This window comes from Danio aesculapii, chromosome 7 (assembly GCF_903798145.1).
Source record: "Danio aesculapii chromosome 7, fDanAes4.1, whole genome shotgun sequence".
NCBI classification, from domain to species: domain Eukaryota; kingdom Metazoa; phylum Chordata; class Actinopteri; order Cypriniformes; family Danionidae; genus Danio; species Danio aesculapii.
This window is the reverse complement of record NC_079441.1, coordinates 27,557,398-27,579,377: the sequence shown is the minus strand read 5'-3', so window position 1 is coordinate 27,579,377 and position 21,980 is coordinate 27,557,398. Positions and strand designations below refer to the sequence as shown.

At 37.2% G+C, this 21,980-nt stretch overlaps 2 protein-coding genes across 3 annotated transcripts; both read right to left on the bottom strand.

Annotated features, from left to right (window-relative positions):
• Window positions 1-807: 807 nt before the first annotated feature.
• LOC130231952 (uncharacterized) lies at window positions 808-9,006 on the bottom strand. Of its 2 annotated transcripts, none has more exons than XM_056461497.1 (3): window positions 8,695-9,006; window positions 4,611-5,129; window positions 808-1,643 (listed from the first exon to the last, which is right to left on the bottom strand). In XM_056461497.1, exons 1-3 carry the CDS (start codon window positions 8,999-9,001, stop codon window positions 1,264-1,266), a joined length of 1,206 nt encoding a protein of 401 aa, XP_056317472.1. In that variant the 5' UTR covers window positions 9,002-9,006; the 3' UTR covers window positions 808-1,263. The 2 variants fall into 2 exon arrangements, with proteins under 2 accessions (XP_056317472.1, XP_056317473.1); XM_056461498.1 differs by having other exon boundaries at window positions 5,025-5,129.
• Window positions 9,007-9,570: 564 nt separating this feature from the next.
• gfod2 (glucose-fructose oxidoreductase domain containing 2) lies at window positions 9,571-19,474 on the bottom strand. The gene is made up of 4 exons (XM_056461496.1): window positions 19,084-19,474; window positions 14,831-15,152; window positions 14,363-14,541; window positions 9,571-11,366 (listed from the first exon to the last, which is right to left on the bottom strand). The coding sequence occupies exons 2-4, from the start codon at window positions 15,081-15,083 to the stop codon at window positions 10,695-10,697; spliced, it is 1,104 nt and encodes a 367-aa protein (XP_056317471.1). The 5' UTR covers window positions 15,084-15,152; window positions 19,084-19,474; the 3' UTR covers window positions 9,571-10,694.
• Between the last annotated feature and the right edge of the window lie 2,506 nt (window positions 19,475-21,980).

The following is a 21,980-nucleotide window of genomic DNA, read 5'->3' as shown; positions in this document are numbered from 1 at the left end:
TTATTTACTTTAGATTTATTTCTATTTTAATATTTCACCATTTGGTTTCATAAATCTTTTTTATTGTACATTAAGTAATACTTACACTTAAGACCTCCATTTTGTTAGCAAACATCGAAAGTTTAGCAGCATTTTAAAAAGTTAGTTTGATTTACTTTTTAGCTTTTTCAGCAGGCCAAATCAATTCAAATTAAGCAATTATAATAAACAATAGACAAAAATAATAATTATCCATTAAAATCAATGTTGTTTCTGATCATGAAGTTATTCAAGAGTGTATTAAAAATTGGTTCAGCTTTAATTAAATGGGATGTTTTAACATCAGTGCTAAATCCTTGAAAATGAATTCATTTCTGATAGTTACCTGCTTGTGCCTTTTCTTTCCTCTATGAACCCATGTGTGAACCACAGCCAAGAAAATGGGCTTGGAAGAATCAGCAGGGAAAGAAGACCCTGTTGAGCTCGACTCTAGTCTAGCCCTGTGAAGAGACATGAGGGGTGTAAAATAAGTGGGAGGTCTCCCTGGAGCAGCCGCCAGTGAAATACCACTACTCTTATCATTTTCTCACTTACCTTGTGAGGCGTGTGGTGAATTATAATTTTTTTTGTAATTTACTTAATCTCATATTGATCATACAACCATGTACAGATTCTTTCTTTTGCTAGACATAAGATTTTAAAGATTGTGGTCCAGTAACGAAATTACAGTTTTTGGTGGCTTTTGACTTCTGGCGCAATATTATAATATATTATATTAAGTGCAGGAATAACAAACTTAAACTTCTGAACAACAGAGAAAAACAAGGCTGAAAGTTTTCTTTTTATTCCCAGTGCAGAAATGTACAAAAACACAGAATACACTCACACACTGGTCAATTTTGTAACAACTCTGGAACAAACATGAATCTTTTTTTTAGTCCTGTGTTAACACTTACATTGATACATTTACATCATGAGAGTAGATTGGATGAAACTGAACTTCTAGTTATCTGACATGAAAGGCTTCTCATTACGAGTCTCTATTTTAAATGGCAGGTAATCTATTATTTGCATGCATGTACATGTTTGAATTCCTGGTAGGTTAAGTTAAACTTTAATTTAGCTAAACAAAATACCACATCCCCGGCATTTCCCCCACTCCCACAACCCCATCCCCCCGCGCAATTCCAAATCAATCTTGTAAAAATAAAAAGGGTAAAGAAATAACTATTTCCATAAAAAGGAAATCCTTGTTTCCTTGTGAATCAGGCATACTGAAGTCTATCAACAACTGTAAAATCCAGAGGTCTGTCCCTGTGCATGAGAATTTTTCCAGGTGTCTAGTTCCTGTTTCTGCTTCTCCAGCTCCTCTTTCTCCTTCTGAAACTCCTCTCGCTCCTTCTGGATCTCCTCTCGCTCTCTCTGCACTTCGCTCTTCTCTTGCTGGAGATCTTCTCTTTCCTTCCGCAATCTGGCGTGCTCCTGCTCTTGTTCACATTTCTGGTTTTGAAGCACTCGACGCTCAGCATCCATTTCACGGAACTGCTGCAGTAATTCCTTCTGCAGCTGAATGCTGCGGCCCTCTTCCTGCTGCACGCGCCTCAACGCCTCCGTCAGCTCACGCTCTCTTTCCAATATACGCACACCCTCAGACCACTTAGCACCTAAAAGGGAAAAAATTGGCTAAAATTAAATAAGCTTATTAGCTTATAAATTAGAGCTTGTAAATAAGCTTATAAATTAGAGCTTTTAAATAAGCTTATAAATTAGAGCTTTTAAATAAGCTTATTAGCTTATAAATTACAGCTTTTTCTACAAACTGTAGAAAAACATCAAAACACCAGGGATGCACTTTGCCATTTTTGGTTGGATAAGAAAAATGCACAAAAATATGAGCCAAAAAACGGTTATGCTGTGCTTCAGTGGTCAGTCCAGCTGTAATCATTGCAGTTATGAACCCACTTATTTCACTGCACCATGCAAAGGCCAATTTGTTGCTGCATTGAGCAAAGCGCTAGTGATGGGAAGTTCGGATCATTTTACTGACTCCAATCTTTGAGTCTCGTTCATTGAGATGAACGAATCTTTTTGAGTCATTTCATTCCTTTTGTTCAATTTGCCAAAATTTTATTAAGCGTTACGAGTTGCTAGCAAACTCATCTACAACTACAAACGTTAATCACACTACAAACAAGTCATGACCAGAATGCCATAAGAAAGAGATAATAAGCATGTATTGTTTTCCTGGTCTTTTGTCTATGATTATGTCAGCTCAACTCTTCTGAGTGGTTTGTTCACGTTACACTGACAATCCCATATAAGTTTAACCAATAGACACAGTCAAAGTCAAACGAAACCATGATTAGTTCACCTTTACAGTCTTCTGGTTTTTGAGTCATTCGTTCATCACGTGACAGCATGTAAAGGCCGATTAATACTTTTGCATCAAGCGCATGCGTACGCTCCGGTGCAGCCTTTGCGTGGTCGCATAGCCCTCGCCACGCACTTCTCAAAAAATGCAACTACAAGTTTCAACAACGCGTTGCACAAGCTCTGTGATTGGTCGGCTTGGTAGTGCTGACCAGTGTGGGTGGGACCGAAAGCCACGCGAACCCGTTGGAGTGTCGAGTCGTGTGAAGAAGCTCCAGGTGGAAAGTTTTGTTTTGCTTTTTGTTTATGATTAAAAGTTGTTGCACGTCCGTCGATTCCTGCCTCTGAATGAGTGAGTTTTAGCTACTTGTACATTAAAGTAGCGTTCAGAAAAAACAAAACACCAGTGAAGAAACTCAACACAGAGGAACATAAAACCCTACAGCCAGCTAGTGTTTCAGAAGTGCTATTGCAGAGCAACACAAACAGCACGCAGAAGAATAAATGCACGCCCTGATCATGCCGATCACTTTACACAGAAGTATAAATGAACGAATCACTCCCTGAGAGGACTCATTGTTCTCAAGTCATGCAAAAGATTTGTTCAAAATAAACTAATCAGGAACGACCCATCACTACAAAGTGCATGAGCAGCAGAGAGCACACGCCACAGTCAACGTTTAAAATAGCTCAATATTCCACTCAGTGGCAATTCCATTTATGAACGTGCATACTAATTAAAGCATGAACCACACATTCTCAATGGAAAAGCAAAGTCGACTCGAATAAAACACTGACGGGACATCTAATGTAGTATACTTCTTCCTGCTGCTTGCAATAGGGCTACTGTGCTGTCATGGCAACAGTGGTAAAATAACTCCTCTTGACTCCTGGTGTAGTTATTTTATTGGGTTGTGTTTCTCGAAATGTGGTTAAATCGAAGTCATTTTGTTAAATTCTTAAAAGTCTAATAAAATTATATTTAATAAAATGACAAATAATTATTTTATAGCCTTTTGGCGATCAGTTTTTTAAGTGCATCCAGAAATTTAGATTTTTATTACTATTTTGTTTTTGCTTAGTAATTTAGCCATTTTTTCTGAATAAACTTTAAAACCATATTTACCATAATATCAAATACCTAATTTAGCAATTATGTTCTGTCGATATAATAATTCTATTATTTTTGGCAAAGGCATAGTTCACCTAAAAATTAATATTCTGTCATCATTTACTTTATTTTTTTATTGATTTTTTTATTGTTTCTGCATTTAATGTATAGGACAGTAGAGATTATTGACAGGAAAGCATGGGGAGCAGAGGGAGGGGAAGGATTGGCATAGGACCACAAGGCGGGAATCGAACTCGGGTCACCGTGAGCACCAGAGTGCATGTGTCGACGCACTAACCACTGGCGCCAACCTGTCATCATTTACTTATCTTCCACTTGTTTCAAACAGGTTTGAATTTCTTTCTTCTGTTGAACACAAAAGAAGATAATAGAAAGAATGTTCATCAACTTTTTTTTTTTTTAGAACTACTCCAGTCTGAGTAAATGAGAAAAATTGCCATTTTGGATGAACTACCCGTTTAATTCATTTATTTCAATTCAGTTATTCAGCTAATCAAGTTAAAATAATTGAAAATGTTTAATTGTTTAAAAGGAAACAAGCTAAAAACAATTAAGTATAATTTATATTTTCGCCGATATTTGCGCACAGTAGGTCCAGCATAGCCCTCATACAGTCACACACACTTCACAGTACCCTGACCCTGCACCTCTTAAAAAATGTAAAATATCACTGTGACACAGAGCTTGAGATCGGTGACTGGTCGGCTTGTTAGTGATGGCAAGTGTGGGTGACTGAGGTTGAGAGCGAGTTTAACAAGTGTCAAGTGCAGTTATGGAGGATACTTTTGTTTTGTGTTTACTTTATGTTGTTAAACACTTCCCGATCCCGACTCTTTCTTCCTTGAATGAGCATGAGTTTGAGCTACTTCTACAGTAGCATCAAATGGATTTCAGAATTAAATGCAATACACTGACAAAGAAACTCGACACAGTGGTACTGTGTGATTGCAGAGCAGCACAGACAGAATGTAGGAATGTAAATGCTCGCAGCGATGGAGGACACATGTAAAGTATGCACTGTGGGCTACTGAGATCACTCGACGCAGAAATGTATCACGCTTGACTCAACATCCTTTCACAAAAATAATGTTAATATGCATTATGCACATTCCCGAGAAGCAAACTGTACCTGAGTATCGGTCTAGGCTGGTACTGCAGGGTGTTCGCATGTCACGCTTTGGCGACACAATGAGCGATCTGGTCGGGGTACTGGATAATGTGGGAGAGGAAGTGAGGCGGGTCGGATCGTCAGATTTACGCTTGTTTGGCCGCTTCTGCGGGTGATCCTCCAGCTGAGCGAACTCATTGGGATGCTTGTGCTGCAGATGTCTGATAAGGTTACTCGTGCTGCTCCGGTGCTGGATCTTCTCCATGCAGAGCAAGCACAGTGCTCGTGGCTCCTGGCCAAGCTTTCGATAGTGCACCCACACAGAGCTCCACTTACGAGTGTTACCCGGAGCTTCATCCTCCTGTATGTCTTTCCCATCTCCTTCATCAACAGGCCCCTCGACCTCCTCATCAACCACCTCCGCCTCAGTCGTACCTTCCCCTGCTGCAGCACGGAGGATCCCTTTGATGGCCCCGTCCATTTCTCCATCTTCACCCACAGACTCCACCTCCACCTGCTGCTCGTCCATCAACACCGTAACTTCACACAGAAAATGAGAGAATTAGACACTTGTGGTTTTTAAAATGTAAACACTTGACACTCGTGAATTATGTTCAGCAGAAGATGCTAAATCCATATTAAACTCACTAAACGTGCAGATAACAATCCAACAGTCTGCTGTAAAATCATCACAGTCCTAAACTTCATCTCTGACATTAAGACTGAATTAGAATCAATAGAAGCGCAGCTTAAATGATCAGGTATGAATAAATAAGTGGTTATTAACAGGTGTTGAGTTTGTATTCTAAATTAATGTTAATCCTAAAATCAGGGTTTCTGCAGGTTTCAACACTTCAAATTTAAGACTTTTTAAGACCCTTTTAAGCCCATTTTGAATTGAACTTTAGAATTCTACAGGGTTAAACACTAAGGACTTTTTCTAATGGCCTGTTTGTTGTTGCTTTTTTAATGCTATTTGATTCAAGCTATTTCTTAGCCAAATATTTTAATTTGCCAAAACAAGAAAACTTGTACTGACTTTTTTCCCCAACATTATATTTCTTTATTTTTTTTAATGACAAGTTTAACATTGTTAAAAGTATATTTATTATGGACAATTATATGAATGATCAAAAATATATATTTATTTGTTGGCTTTTTGTCCGGATGGATTGAGTATAGGCATGGGCCAGCATACGTTTCTGACGGTATGATAACCTTGGATAAAAATATCACCGTATTGTTTACTGCTGTAATATATATATTTTTTAAATGCCCCATTGAACACGATACATTACATTTTAGAAAACATTCATAATATTTTGGAACAGTAAACATGTCAGGCTACATAATTAAAATAAGCTATTGACTTCTACTATCTTCTTTAGCTTTAAAAACACAGATTTCATTACAACACATTAAAAACCTCAAATAAACCTTACATATACCTTAGAAACGGTATAACAAAATATTTTTTGCGGTTTTAATACCGTGACTTTTCCAAACCACGGTAAACCTTGAAACCGGTTATCGTCCCATGCCTAATTTAGTATAACTCTTATTCGACCTGATGCATTTCTGTTATAAAATCTTGCCAATTCCATGCCTATTTATAAATATTTTGTCTGCTTCCCCTTACTTTTGTACATAGTTTTTGTATAACTGGAGGATAATGTAAAGGGAAATATTGGTCTGTTATTATCAGAGGAATTGTGTAATTGTTCTCAGGTTTCTTTCCCTGATTAAAGAATTAAATTTAGACACTTTGGACAACTGTTGTCAATTGTATCTCTTTGCAATAAAAAAACGTATTGGATGGATGTTGGACTGATTGGCTAGCTTTACTTGGATGGAGAAAAATAAAGACCTGTTTAAAATGTTTTAAGACCTACAACACAATATTTCAGTGATTTTAAGACTTTTTAAGGCTTAAAATTTTGCTTTTGAAATTTAAGACATTTTAAGATGTGGACACCCTGTAAATAAACAAGGCTTGAACTTGGAAACACTGCAGGGTGCATTGGTGCCTGTTCACTTTTTCAGCAATGCTTCTTTTATTTTTTATATATGGATCTTAAGTTTATAAAATTATTATAATACATAAACAAAGATAATCAGCTATGAAGCGAGTCACAACAGTACATAATATTTGACTAGATAATTTTCAAGACACTTCTATACAGCTTAAAGTGACATTTAAAGGCTTAGGCAGGTTAGGGTAATTAGGCAAGTTATTGTATAACGATGGTTTGTTCTGTAGACTATTGAAAAAATATAGCTTAAAGGGGCTAATAATTTTGGCCTCAAAATGTTTTTAAAAAAATAAAAAACTGCTTTTATTCTAGCCAAAATAAAACAAACAATTATTAACAAAAAACTATCAGAAAACATTATCAGACATACTGTGAACATTTCCTTGCCCTGTTAAACCTAATTTGGAAAATATTTAATAAGAAAAAAAAAGAAGAAATGCAAAGGGGGGCTAATAATTGTGACTTCAACTGTAAATTGCAACTTAACATTTGCAACAACTGGTATAATAACTATTTTATAAATTAAAGACCTTTTATGAAGTCACCAGTGCACATTATTTCAAGAAATACACTTTCAAGAAGTGCACAGGTCTTACACATTTATTTACTATTAATATTGTTGTTTGTTCGAGCATACCTTTATTTATATAACCATAACTCTTTAACAGTTTATACATTTGCTACAGAGGAAAATACTAAAAGAAAGAGCATCTTTAACATAACAATCTAATACAATATTTTAAATTAAACACTATTCTTTTTTTTTTTTTTTTACTTATACGACTATTTACTGTGTTTACTATGTTTTTAAACATGGGCAAGGGAAGTTTATTATATACAGTAGCATATTTCATAAACCATGGCAATTCAATGTGCTTTACATAAACAGAAATAAAAGAGACAAGTATGAATAAAAACAAATAATAAGTAAAAATAAAATGTGTTTAAACAGGTTATAAAAGAATGTAAATGAAAGACATAATAGTGTGATCTGTCGGACGTAGCACAGTGCCGATTCATTAAAGGCACAGCTAAACAGATGTTTTGATATATGCATGCTCTTTTTAATGTACATTTTATAAATGCTTTGGCAATACATTTGTCAATAAAGCAATTATTGAATTGACTATGCGAACGCTGCTAACCAACAAATGTAGAAATTTTACGTAGAAACTAAGCACTGACGTGAAGAAAACTGTTGTACACAAGGCAGCTGTCTCTGTGATTATTCATTATTAACATTAGTTATTCATATAAAACATAAGTTATCTTAAACTTGCATAACAAATAGCCAACTAACTGCTTGGTGGTTTTAGAATTTAAAAAACGCGCCAATACGGGACAGTAGCAGATGGCACATCACGTGACGGTGTCGGCTCAAATACTGTTCAATACAATTTATATTTCAGGACAAGACAAACTATGTAGAGCTTACTAACCATAGAACATAAGAATATGAAGATTTGACACTTCACTCAGCAAGCGGTTGACGCCGAGGGATTTGTGCCCAGGTTATTCTGGACGAGAGGGGGCGGGGAAGCTCTTTCACTCAGAGCACCGTATATAGCTGATCCAAATCAGCGACACGATTCAAAAGATTCATTCGTTTGACTGAACGAGTCGAATCGAATCGACTCCAGTCGGAGAAATTCGGCTAACATGCTACAAATGATGCAAAAACAGTCTTCTATCATTGAGCGATGTAATAGACATTTGTTTGAAAAAACAACATGGCGTCGTTGCGACATCCACCCAAAACCATGGCCTAAGCGAAACTCTCGTCACTTTGACAAAGACTCTGTCTGACGAACCCGTTCTTAGCGAGGAGTCGATAGTGAATCACACAATCACAACGAACACTGTTTTGAACGATAAAGCGCATTTGTATTGGCTCCTGAACACATGTTGTGAGATGTAAGCACGTGTAAAGTAGGCCAGATGGAAGAAAAAAAACACAAGCCAAAGACAAAAACACATCAGGTTTGCAAGTGTCATAGCCAGCCAGTTGTCAGTCAGAGAGCATGGAGTGCATCATGTTAAACGCAAGAGTACAGTATTGTAGCCTCTCGTACCTTCCACACAACCGCTGTCGTTGCGTTTAGATACCGCATCTGTCGCGGGCTTCCTTTTGTCCAGCGAGGAAAAATCTGAGGGGTGTTTCGTTCGTAAATGGCGAAGCATGTTTGTCGTGTGACCAAAATACAAAACCGTCTTCATACAGAGAAGACACAATACTCTCCTGTCATCCTCCGCTTGGAAGAATGACCAGACTATACTTCGCTTTCGTGTCGCCATTTTCGAACGAGTCGACTTTGAATACTGACTGACTGATTGCCTGATTCTGGATGGTAACCTTCTTTGAGTGAAATTCTCGCGCATGCGCGGTGTCAGTGATGCTTCGGTCTGTTGAACACCGAGTAAAGGGTTTTAAAAGGGAGACGTGAACAACAATTCATCGTTTTGTTTTGTGTAAGTAACATTAGTCATCTGTTTTTATATTTTCGCACTGTCTTGTGTGCTCCCTATGCTCTATAGCGTCAAACTGTACGATAAGAAACGTTTAACCTTCTTTTTAGTGGCTTTATTAATTTGTTTACTGTTTTAATCGTAGTAATATTAAATATGACGTATGAATAGTGAATTATGTTTGCATAAACAACTAGTTAGTACAATAGAACAACCAATTAAACATACTATTATCCTATAAGAGTTAATTCTATATAAAAGATGGTCGTGTTGAGTACATTTTTACTTTTCTTAAACATTTATTGAATCCTAAAGTCCAACAAATAATGACAAAATGTAAATAAGTAATTATAAATAAAATGAAATATGAGCTTCGCATATTGTCAGAATCCTCAAAGGTTTGTGATTCTTTTCAAAATGCTATAATACATTTTTTTGTCCTTTCTACTATCTATCTATCTATAATGGAAATATATACCACAAATATAGACTAGTATAGACTAGATAGATCAGTGGTCCATAATAATGAAGAGCCCATGTAAATCTCGCGAGAATTTCAAACGAGGGTTAGCATGTAGACCTTACAGTCTATGATGTAGACACGAACCTTTGGCGCCCTCTTTCGAAGGCCAGCTTGTATTCGTGTCAAAGCCACATTTGAAATCAAACAAGGTAAGTATTTATTGTTATTCTGCAGGTATTTGTGTAAAACCCAGATTTAAAAATGCTCAACCTCAATAAGTAAATATTTATTATTAATCTTTCCACGAATACAAAGCACCATTCAGACACAAACCCACCACCCCCCTTAAACAGTGCACAGAGAAAAGTTCAGCAATAAAAATATAATTCAATAAACATTTATGCAGCTTTGTAGAACCGTTAAAATGTCCAATGTACTGGACATCAGTTTATAAGTCACGAGAGGTTTATTACAGTAAATGACATCTAGTGTCCAGCATAGTAAGTTAATCAGTGCCATAAAATATCTCTCTCACACACATACAGAAAAAATAACAAGCAGAACGTAAGCTTATTATATCTACCACTCAAATAAAAACAGCCTCACATTTAAACCCCAGTGACTTGCATAAAAACTGGGAAAAGACTGATAAAATTCACAGCTAAGCTTCACACATCCATTTTTTCTTACAGTAAATAAGCATTAAAACAGTGTTTCTCAACCACGTTCCTGGAGGACCACCAACACTGCATGTTTTGGATGTCTCCTTAGTCTGTTACACCCATTACAGGTCTTTCAGTCTCTGCTAATGAGCTGATGATCTGAATCAGCTGTGTTTGGTTAAGGAGACATGGAGAAATGTGTAGAGCTGGTGGTCCTCCAGGAGCGTGGTTGAGAAACACTGTATTAAAACAACCCTAAAATTACAATACCTATCCAGTGATGCATCTCCAGTGTTTACAACTCCTTAAAATGTCAGTTAGTTTGCTTAAACATTCATTTAAATTAGGCATTTACTTTCACACTCGGCGTTTAAAATGAAAGCATGGCTATAGTACTTGTAAAAGAAGCTGAGTGACATTAATAGGCATCTGGTCTTGAGATCGTACAGTATATATGTAGCATGTAACAGTGTGTGTAGTGTTAGTTTGGCAGGGTCCTGTGGTTATGATTTGGATCCACCTCTTGAATCTTGACCTCCACCGACTCCCACTCTCCAGTGCGGTTTGAGCGTTTGATGGCATCCACAACTGTCTGTACATACAGTCCATCCTCAAAGGAGGCTGCCATCGAAACAGGATGCCGTGCCCAGGAGCGCCGGTCCTCTTGTGCCTGGAAAGACAGTCTGAGCTGTGTCACCATACTGTTCAATCCTCTGACTGACGGTCCTACAGCTTCTCCACCATCACTTAGAAGTAGCTCCTCTGCTTGCATGTTAGTCCGTTGGCCAAACAGCTCTGTTCCTCGAGCAACGAGTCGTCCTGATGATCCCACAAGCATGATCTCGTGCACATCTGTGCCAGGTAGATTGAAGTTCAATGTGACACTGCAGACGCCGCCGCCGCTCATCAGCAGCTGAAAGCAAGCATAGTCATCTGCGGTTACAGAACGAATGCCTCCTGCTGGGCCACTTTGACGTACAAATGTCCGGAGCATTCCGTGCACACGCACAGCCCGGCATCCTGTGAGGTGGCTGAGGAGGTCAACGATGCAGGAGCCGACTGTATGCAGACCACCTCCACCCATGAGCTCCTCCCACGCCCATCCATACGACTGGCTGAGCAGCGAGCCTCCATAGACACGTGCTTCACATACCTTGAGGAAACAAGGAGGAAAAAAAGCTTTAAGGCAGGGGGTTTGGTATTTATATAAGTGAAAGTTAAGCAAGTATCAATATTTAGAAAGCAAAGACATCTAAAAGTTTTGGGTTTTATACTGGGGCTACTTTAAAGATTCCTAATTTTGTTTTGGAGATCTTCTTCAATGGTTGGTTTACATCCATTCATTCATTCATTCATTTTACTTTGGCTTAGTCCCTGATTTATCAGGGGTCGACACAGTGGAATGAACTGCCAACTATTCCAGCATATGTTTTACGCAGCAGATGCCCTTCCAGCCACAACCCAGTACTGGGAAACATTCATACACAATCAAACTCTCACACACAATATGGCCAGTTCAGTTTATTCACGCAAACATGGGGAGAACAAGCAAACTCCACACAGAAATGCCAACTGGCTCATTCGGGACTCAAACCAGTGACCTTTTTGCTGTGAGGTGACAGTGCTAACCACTAAGCCACCATGCCGGCCTTTGGTTTACATCTGTTCACAGTAAATAATAATAATTTTTCCTCATAATATACATTGCAGCATCACCGCTTTCCTCACAGTGTTGTTTGTTTATTAATTACAAACTGATGTTATAAACTTACACGCGTTTCTTACAGAAGACAGACTGTAAGACTGTAGCCCCAGTAATATTAGTAACTCATATCAGGCGAAATCGCATTTTTTTTAGGGAGACAATGAATTCGTTTATCTTGGACTTTGATTCTTAAAAACTTGGCAGCTGACTTCCATTCACAAACAGCCTCAATACACACTACATAAAAGGTCATATATATGACAATGCATTTTTGGGAATGAATACTTTGATTACAAAGTCTTAACATTATAAATTACTTCTTTTTAGTATAGAAATCTAAAGTAAACGTTAATTAATTAAATGCATTTTTGCAAAAAAAAAAGGAAAAAAAAAGAACAACAAAAACTAGTGTCGGACAAAAATGAATATACATATACACCTGTCCAACTGCTTTTTAATGCAAATTTCTAATCAGCCAATCACATGGCAGCAACTCAATGCATTGAGACATGTAGACATGGTCAAGACGATTTGTTGCAGTTCAAACTGCCAGACGGACTGGCCTTAGTATTTCAGAAACTGCTGATCTACTGGGATTTTCACACACAACCATCTCTTGGGTTTACAGAGAATCATCCAGAAAAAAGAAAATATCCAGCAAGCGGCAGTTCTGTGGGTGCAAATGCCTTGTTGATGCTAGAGGTCAGAGGAGAACGGCCAGACTGGTTTGAGCTTATAGAAAGGCAACAGTAACTCAAATAACCACTCATTACAACTGAGGTATGCAGAAGAGCATCTCTGAATGCACGACATGTCCAACATTGAGGCAGATGTGCTACAGCAGCAGAAGACCACACCGGGTGCCACTCCTGTCAGAATAGGAAACTAAGGCTACAATTCGCACAGGATCACCAAAATTTGACAATAAAGGATTGAAAAAACGTTGCCTGGTCTGACGAGTCTCGATTTCTGCTGCAACAATCAAATTGTAGGGTCAGAATTTGGGATCAACAACATGAACGCATGGATCCATCCTGCCTTGTATCATTGGTTAAGACTGGTGGTGGTGCAATGGTGTGGGGGATATTTTCTTGGCACACTTTGGGCCCTTTAATGCCAAATGAGCACCGTGTCAATGCCACAGCCTACCTGAGTATTGTTGCTGACCATGTCCATCCCTTTATAACCACATTGTACCCATCTTCTGATGGCTACTTCCAGCAGGATAACGCGCCATGTCATAAAGCGTGAATCATCTCAGTTTGGTTTCTTGAACATGACAATGAGTTCACTGTACTCAAATGGCCTCCACAATCACCAGATGTCAATCCAATAGAGCACCTTTGGGATGTGGTGGAACAGGAGATTCACATCACAAATCTGCAGCGACTGTGTGATGCCATCATGTCAGTATGGAGCAAAATCTCTAAGGAATATTTCCAGTACCTTGTTGAATCTATGCCACAAAAGATTGAGGCAGTTCTGAAGGCAAAAGGGGATCCAACCCGGTACTAGTAAGGTATACCTAATAAAGTGTATATTATGTCAAAACAAACTTTAATTTTGTACGTGATTACCATGATAAATCTTTGATTAATTAGACTACAAAAAATATACATAATAATACAAATAATAAATAATACAAAACAATAAGTGATTATATAAATCACTTATTTATATAATAGAGAGCTGGCTCTCTGCAACTCTCACATGGTCGCCCACTGAAGCTAAGCAGGGCTGTGCCCAGTCACTACCTGGATGGGAAACCACATGGGAAAATTAGGTTGCTGCTGAAAGTGGTGTTAGTGAGGCCAGCAGGGGGTGCTCAACCTGTGGTCTGTGTGGGTCTTAACTGAGGTCCTGACTCTCTGTGGTCATCAAAAATCCCAGGATGTCCTTCGAAAAAGAGCATACTGGTCAAATTTTGCACACTGGCCTCTGTCCATCATGGCCTCCTAACCCTCCCCATATCATAATTGGCTTCATCACTCTGTCTCCTCTCCACCAATCAGTTGGAGTGTTATGTGCGGTCTGGCACAATATGGCTGCCGTCGCGTCATCCAGGTGGATGCTGCACACCAGTGGTGGATGAGGAGATTCCCCCTATTGTGTTAAGCGCTTTGAGTTTCTAGAAAAGTGCTATATAAATTTAAGGAATTATTATTATTAATAACAAAAACATTATGCAAGAAAGTGTCTATTTCAATGTTTTGTATAACTTATGAATATGACAAATAAGTGAATAAAATATCAAATTATGGAACTACAAATAAAACCAATTGTAATACTTAACATTCAAGTGGGTTTAAATCATTATTAAACAGTATAAAAGTCACTATTTTATGCTCAGAAAAATATTCCAATGCAATAAAACACATTATACTGTACTGAAAAAACTGATCTGTTTTACACTTTTATTGTGATGATTCTTAAAAAATCCTCACCTGCAAGCTCCCACAATAACCCTCTCCAAGCAGACGTTTCATGTGGACAAAGGCAGGCAAGAAGCGTAAAGAATTTCCCATGATACTCATAAGCTGTGGGTAATATCTAGCCGCCGTCACCATCTTACAGGCATCCGTCAGCGTGGCGGCCTGCTCGCTGATCACATTTTTACCTATACCTACAAACATAGGACAACAAACAAAATGATCACACAATAGTGATCAAACTGAAAACATTCCCCTCCAAACACATTTCTTCTTAAAGCAAGAGCTTTATCAGCAAATCTTAAAGTGTTCCCTGTGATCTGAGAACATAACATTTGATCGGCCCTCTGTGGCCTGCGCCAAGTTGTAAAGTAAACATGAGCACAGTAAACACTCCAGTTGAGTCCAGGAAGGAACCCAACCCAATCCCCTGAGAGACCACACGGACAATCAAGATAACAAGCGAAAGAAATTGAATCTCACCTAAAGCTTTAACAGCAATCTGCCGCGTGTGTGGTGGCGGTGTCAGTATGCAAACAAGATGGACCTCCGGATGTAGCAGCACATCATCTGTCTGACTGGTGGAAAAGGGAATGTCCAACTCGCTGGCTAGTGATTCAGCTTCCTCTTGTGTACGACCCCAGACCGCCTGAACAGGGAAGCCTTCCTTTTGGAGTAAAGGCACCAAGGCTCGTACTGTCTGCCCTGTCCCAAACACTCCCACGCCTGGCAACATTATTCCAACAGAAGACACTTAAACACACGTCTGTCTCTCATTCCAGTCTAAAAATCAGAAATACCCTGCCTGTGGAAAAAAGAGAGGGGAAAAAAAGTGTTCATTTTAATTTAAAGCACATTTAAATGTGACCAAAGTGCTGTACAGACTAAAAAGATAAATCATTAATTACACTAATAACAGCAAAACATATACTTAACTCAGATGACACTCAGTATAACATTTTAAGACCTGAACTCAGACAAAGTGTTCACTGATATTTAAACAGAGATAGATTATATATTTATTATTATGCTTTAAACAACAGACCCCCCTCAGGATTGTGAAGTGCTTTGGGTGTATGGCCATACACGATATATGCGCTTTATAAATAGACATTACATTACATCACACTGTAAAAAATGATTTGATCAATTAGTCATGACAACATATGTTTTAGTTCAGTTAATCATGTTCTAACTTAATATTATAAGTTAAACAAACTGTTTTAAGTCAGGTTAACATAATGTAAGTTCAATGGACTCATAAGGTTAATTTAATTCAGCTTAAAAAATGTAAGGCAACCAGTATTTCTTTACAGTGTACATTACAACAGATACAACAAACAATATAATGCCAGGGTGATAGAAGATAAATAATAATAAAGTAAAAAGAAACAAAACAAACACAAAAAACAAGATTTTAAATAATTAAATAAATTTCTTACAAACAAGCAGGACCTTCACATTAATCAAGAATTTGACAATGGAGCACAAATCGACAGATTTAATGGCCTATTTATTAGTACCATGTTAAATAGTACAAAATTATTGTTTAATTCCTTATAAAACAAAGTAAAACAGGGTTTTTTTGTTGGAAAATGTACACTTCTTTGCACTATTGTTTTGTTATTACAATAACAGGCAATTACAATGAAAATAAAGTAGAATAAGTATAATACAAACAATGCAAACATTACTTTCTGCACAACAAGAGAATGACAAATTTTAAAGAAGTATTTCAATGGTACAGCAAATGAAAGACAGTGAGAAAGTTAAAAAGACATTAAAATAATAAAATGTTAAAATATTTTTGCCTCATTTTCACCACTCTCTGAGAAATTTAACCTCCGTCCTCATTTTTAGGTACCTTCAGGTCAGAAACTATATAAATATTCCAGATTTTGATGTTTTATCTTTACAAGGCGAATTATTCAATTTATATTGAAACTCTCCAAATGCAAGGGGCCTAACCTCTTTATTTGTTAATGCTTTTAAAAACAAAACAGATTTTTCTTCTCTTCATTTGAAAGTCACTTGGTAGGACCTAGGGATTTAAATCTCTGGGACGGATTGGGATCAATGCCTTACATCTGTTTGTTCATGCTCTATAATTTCTAGACATAACCTTATTCAGTACAAAGTATTACACATACTTCACTATTCTAAAACAAAGCTTAGTATCCCTCGGTTTTCCTCACATGTGACAAGTGAAAAGCTGCTGAGGGTACCTTAGCACATCTTTTTTGGTCCTGTGTTTAAATTCAGAGTTTTTGATTAGAAATATTTCCGTTCTTTGCTAAGGTTTATGATTGTGTTTTACTCCCTGACACAGTGATAGCAATTTTTGGCTGGTCAGATTTTCTGGAGACTCTCAACCGAAATGTACGGTTACGTGTCCAGTATGGCATGATCAAAGTTATCCTTTGTTTCCGGAAGAAAATGTTAGGCCTCTTTTTTTCTGACTGGCTTGGACTCACCTCCACTTTACATTTGGAAAGAATTAGATATACTACTTCTGGGAACTCTGCGGAATTTGATAAAATGTGGGATCCAGTCTTTTTTTCTAAAACACCATAAAGACTAATCATGGGTTTTAATTTCTAAAGATTTGTATAATTGTTCGCTCTCTATTTACATCCATTACTGTGTCTTTTTGTAGGTCATATACAGTTGAAGTCAGAATTATTAGCAACCCTTTGATTTTTTTTTCTTCTTTTTTTAAATATTTCCCAAATGATGTTTAACAGAGCAAGGAAATTTTCACAGTATGTCGGATAATATTTTTTCTTCTGAAGAAAGTCTTATTTGTTTTATTTCAGCTAGAATAAAAGCAGTTTTTAATTTTTTAAAAAACATTTTAAGGTCAAAATTATTAGCCTCATAAAGCAATTTTTTTCAATAGTCTACAGAACAAACCACTGTTATACAATAACGTCCATAATTACCCTAACCTGCCTAGTTAACCTAATTAACATACTTGAGCCTTTAAATGTCACTTTAAGCTGTATAGAAGTGTCTTGAAAAATATCTAATAAAATATTATTTACTGTCATCATTCATTCATTCATTTTCTTTTCGGCTTAGTCCCTTTATTAATCTGGGGTCACCACAACAGAATGAACCGCCAACTTATCCAGCACATGTTTTACACAGCGGATGGCCTTCCAGCTGCAACCCATCTCTGGGAAATTACTGCCATCATGGTAAAAATAAAATAAATAAGTTATTAGAAATGAGTTATTAAAACTATTATGTTTAGGAATGTGTTCTTCTCTCCGTTAAACAGAAATTGGGGAAAAAAATAAACAGTGGAGCTAATAATTCAGGGGGGCTAATAATTCTGACTTCAACTGTCGCCATTTTCCCTTGTTTCATGCTTTATTTAAAATTTTGCACAGATTATCGTTTCATGACAGGTTTGTCTGTCTGTTCCTTGTTTTTCGATGTCTGCAAAAAAATATTCAAAAAAAATTTTATTAAAAAAATAAAAAAAGGAAAGAGAGGGCAAATTAAAGCAGAATATTTAATAAAGCACATGTTTTAGAAGTTTTAATTGCTTTCTGGTTATAAGACTCAAATGGTATTCAAGCACAGATCCAATTCTCCTTTAAAAAATACAAAAAAATTTTCCACACTGTGTACACTACACTTTATCACACTATTATGTCTTTCTTTTCTTTTTCATTATTTTAAAAACCTGTTTAACACATTTTAATCTGTTTTTTATATAATTATTTTTTGGGGGTTTTCACCTTTAATTGTATAGGACAGAACATAATAAAAAGATTATAAACAAAAACTTAATTATTCAGATTTTCATAATTTAAATACTCCAAAATTACATTTTCAAAATGTAAATGAAAAGAGTGCATTGAAAGTAAATGAAAGAGTGCATTTTCTTTTATAAAGAGAGAGGCATCATACCAAAGCTCTTTAACATAACCACAGTGCCAAAAGATGTGGGGTATAATTTCCAAATACAAACAGCAATTTATATCATATCCTTTTAAAATGTTTAACCGGATAGAATTTATGAACTAGTTTAAAAGATATACATTTAAACAGAGATGCTATATTATTTCCAGACAACTGTATGCATCGAATGGAAAACATGTAGATGCTAAGCTCTGTTATAATTAACCACAAGGCCACTCCGGGCTATCACAATCAATAGACAATAGAGATAAGGAGTTGTTTGACCCCTCTGTTATCAGTGTCTCGAGTGACAGCTGTCAGATACAAGGTCTGTGTGTTGCTGCTGACCTACCAGCTGGTTTGCAAATTAATTTACATCCCAAAGGCTGTGCACCTGCCCAGTAAAGGCAAATGAGAAGCATGCTCGTATTTCCTCTATGGATTAAACACAAGGTAGCTTCTATTTATATCTGTATTGAAAAACTGAAAGTGTACGACCACTATGGGAAAATAAAACTGACATGTGGGAGTGAATAAGTGTGTTTTAACTAAACAAATGTCAAGTATATCAATTGTGTGGCCCCTTTAGGAGGTATACTAATATTAGCATCACTTCCTCGGATGACGGTTTAATGATGACATCTGATGTCTTTTATTATAAACGCCAATTTCAATACACTTCAAAAACTAGATATGGCTACTACCAAATACACAATGTTATAGCTTAGCCGAACCCTACACGGCCACAAACACACATATTCCCCCCTACAGACCTCTAAACTTCAGTGCCTTTTATTTTTATTTCTCCACAGGAGCTTACTTACCGTAACACAAAGCCCCGGGTCGGGATGCGATGGCGCCGGTGCTGTGGAGAATGATGATGAACAGAGGATGGTGGACGGACACCTCCCTCCTGCCTTTCTGATCAACACTAGTCGGGGCTCGAAGCTCTCATGTCATCCAAACGGCTAGAGGAAACACTAACGTTAGGCAAACTCTTCACACCTTAAGCCCTCTCAAATCTAAGTACTCGGTCCGTGCTGAAATTACAGTGCGTTGTTTCATGTACAAAACCTACACTACTTTCTGCTGCTGCGCTTTTGCCTACTGCTCATTGCTGTGTGGGCTGATCTCCAAAGCGAGACTTTCGGTAAACTGCGCATGCGCCGCCCTGTCGTGTTCTTGTCTGCCACGCCCATATGTTGAACTCTCACATTCCATGAACTGGTTCAGTCCTACTAGCTGGAGGCACAAACACGTATTTTTGCTGAGATATTTTTGATAAACAAATATAGGACTTGTTCGTTTAACATAATAAAGCATAACAAGGTTTGAAACGCATCTTGGCACCTCTTGACAGATCTCTATTGTAATTTCTAATTACACAAACGTTTTAATCTGCAACAGTGCACTAATGTTTTACCTTTTATTATTCCACATTTGGGTAATTTTCAAACGTGTTTTTGGTGTTAGATATTTTTGATATAGGACTTTACAAATATAGGACTTGGATCATTTACCATATTCAACAATCCAGCATAAAAAAAGTAGTTTGAAACATGTTGGCATGCCTCGGCTCTTGACAAATCTCTATTGCATGTAATGAAAACAATACAACTATTAATGTGATTCATTCAATTTCTTTTTTCGGCTTAATCTCTTTATTAATCAGGAGTTGCCACAACGGAATGAACCGCCAACATATCCAGCATATGTTTTACGCAGCGGATGCCCTTCCAGATGCAACCCATTCACACTCATACACACTACGTCCTATTTAGCTTATTCAATTCACCCCCATGTCTTTGGACTTGTGGGTGAAACCGGAGCACCCGGAGAAAATCCACTCGAGGCTCGAACCAGCGACCGTCTTGCTGTAAGACGATCGTGCTACCCACTGCACCTCCGTGACACCTCCCTATTGATGTGATAGTTAAAAGTGTTTAAATTAATCTTAATCGTTTACTTGCAAACGTTCATATACACAAATGTGAGTTAATCTGCAAGAGTGTACTATGTTTTACCTTATTATTTTTCCACATTTGTGTAACTTAAAAAAATGGAATAAAAAGAGATAAGTAATATATAGACAAATTACCGGTTTGTAAACATTCAGGATGCGTGCGCAGCGAGGTTGCAGAAAAAACCCGGGAGCACTAGCATTTACAGCAAGGGAATGACATCCGATGCGGCACAGAGTTTGTTGTTGTATTAGAGATAAGTTATATTGATTACATATTATATATATATTATTTACATAATGCTTTTAGTGTATTATAACAGCTTGTCACCCAGTTATTTGGCAAAATTAATGTTAAAGTGAGCAGCGTTCATCTGACAGGTCCATTTGCGATAGCACCCTCCCAATGGATATTGGATAAGACGAAATGGCCAAGCATCCAGCCCCAAATATACAATCTCATTGAAGCTCCAAGTGTTTTTACAAGAGAGAAGTTAAAGGCCTACAAGTCTTTGGATGCCAACAGTTTTGTTCTGTGTAGTTATGTGCAAGAAATAACGTTCCATACCCGATTCAAGTGCTAAAAAAGAGGTTCTGCCAAGCCAAAGACAAGGAAAGAAGACAGAACTGTACAAGGCCTGGGTAATCATCAACAAGCAAACCAACTGCATTCTGACAGCGAACTGCACCTGTCCGGCAGGGTGTGTGAACTTACATTTTTACATTTCATTCTAAGCATTCAGTGTCCGCAGTTTAATTCACCACATTTAACTGTTTTTGCTGAAATCATTGCTGCAATCAAAAAAAGAGTAATGTGTATGATTCAGCATAGCGTGAACTCACCTGATATAAAATGAGAACTGCAGAGTCGAGCATTTTTAATTAGGTCCTCACTCCATTCAGCTCTTCTGATGGCTGTTAGCCAAAGACGTCTGTGGTCGGCATTAAAAGCAGTGTGGTGTACGGTCAAAGTAAAGTTTTCTATTTTTGGACTTTCAATTTTGGCATCCTACGGCACAACACGACATGTTTGCTATTGCAACCGGTATGCGTGGTTGAACCCGCGTGACGTAGGTTGGTAATTCCCCTATAGGATTTGCGATTAGAGAGATTGACAATTGTCTGTAATAAAAGTAATTTTATTATTCAAAAATTACGACTCTGTTAAGTGTTAACACACAATTCCACTTGCTTCATGACTTCTATATAGCCTACATTACTTAAAAAAACATTTAACTATTTCTGCCCTTTCCAGAAATTATACAATCATATAAAGTTAAAAACATGTATGTGTAAAAAATATATTTCGGCAGTGTGGCTGCAAATATTCAAAACATCACAGAAAGTGAAGGGAAAATTCAATATTTAATGTTATCATTTGTTTAAAAAAGTTTTAATCTCTAATAGAACATTCTGTTTATCTTATAGGTACAAAAGCATATTTACATAGTGTTTGGGGCTTATCGTGAAGATAAGCACCTTAGTTTGACCTTTGAGTAGATGCTTTGGACCCTCTGTTTATATCATATGATCACAGGCTACTATTATGGGTTGTGTCATTATGTATAGCTATTAAAGTATAGGCTTACAGTTATCATTTTTTTGTAGCTTTTCTCTATTGATCATGCTTTTATGTCATGATGTCCTTATTTTCAGTTTCTCTGACAAAGACAGACACATTATTCAAAATGAATAAATTACTTATCGTAATTAGGGAGTCTCATTATCAAGCTAAGCTGTGCTTTGGCCCGCATTTACATT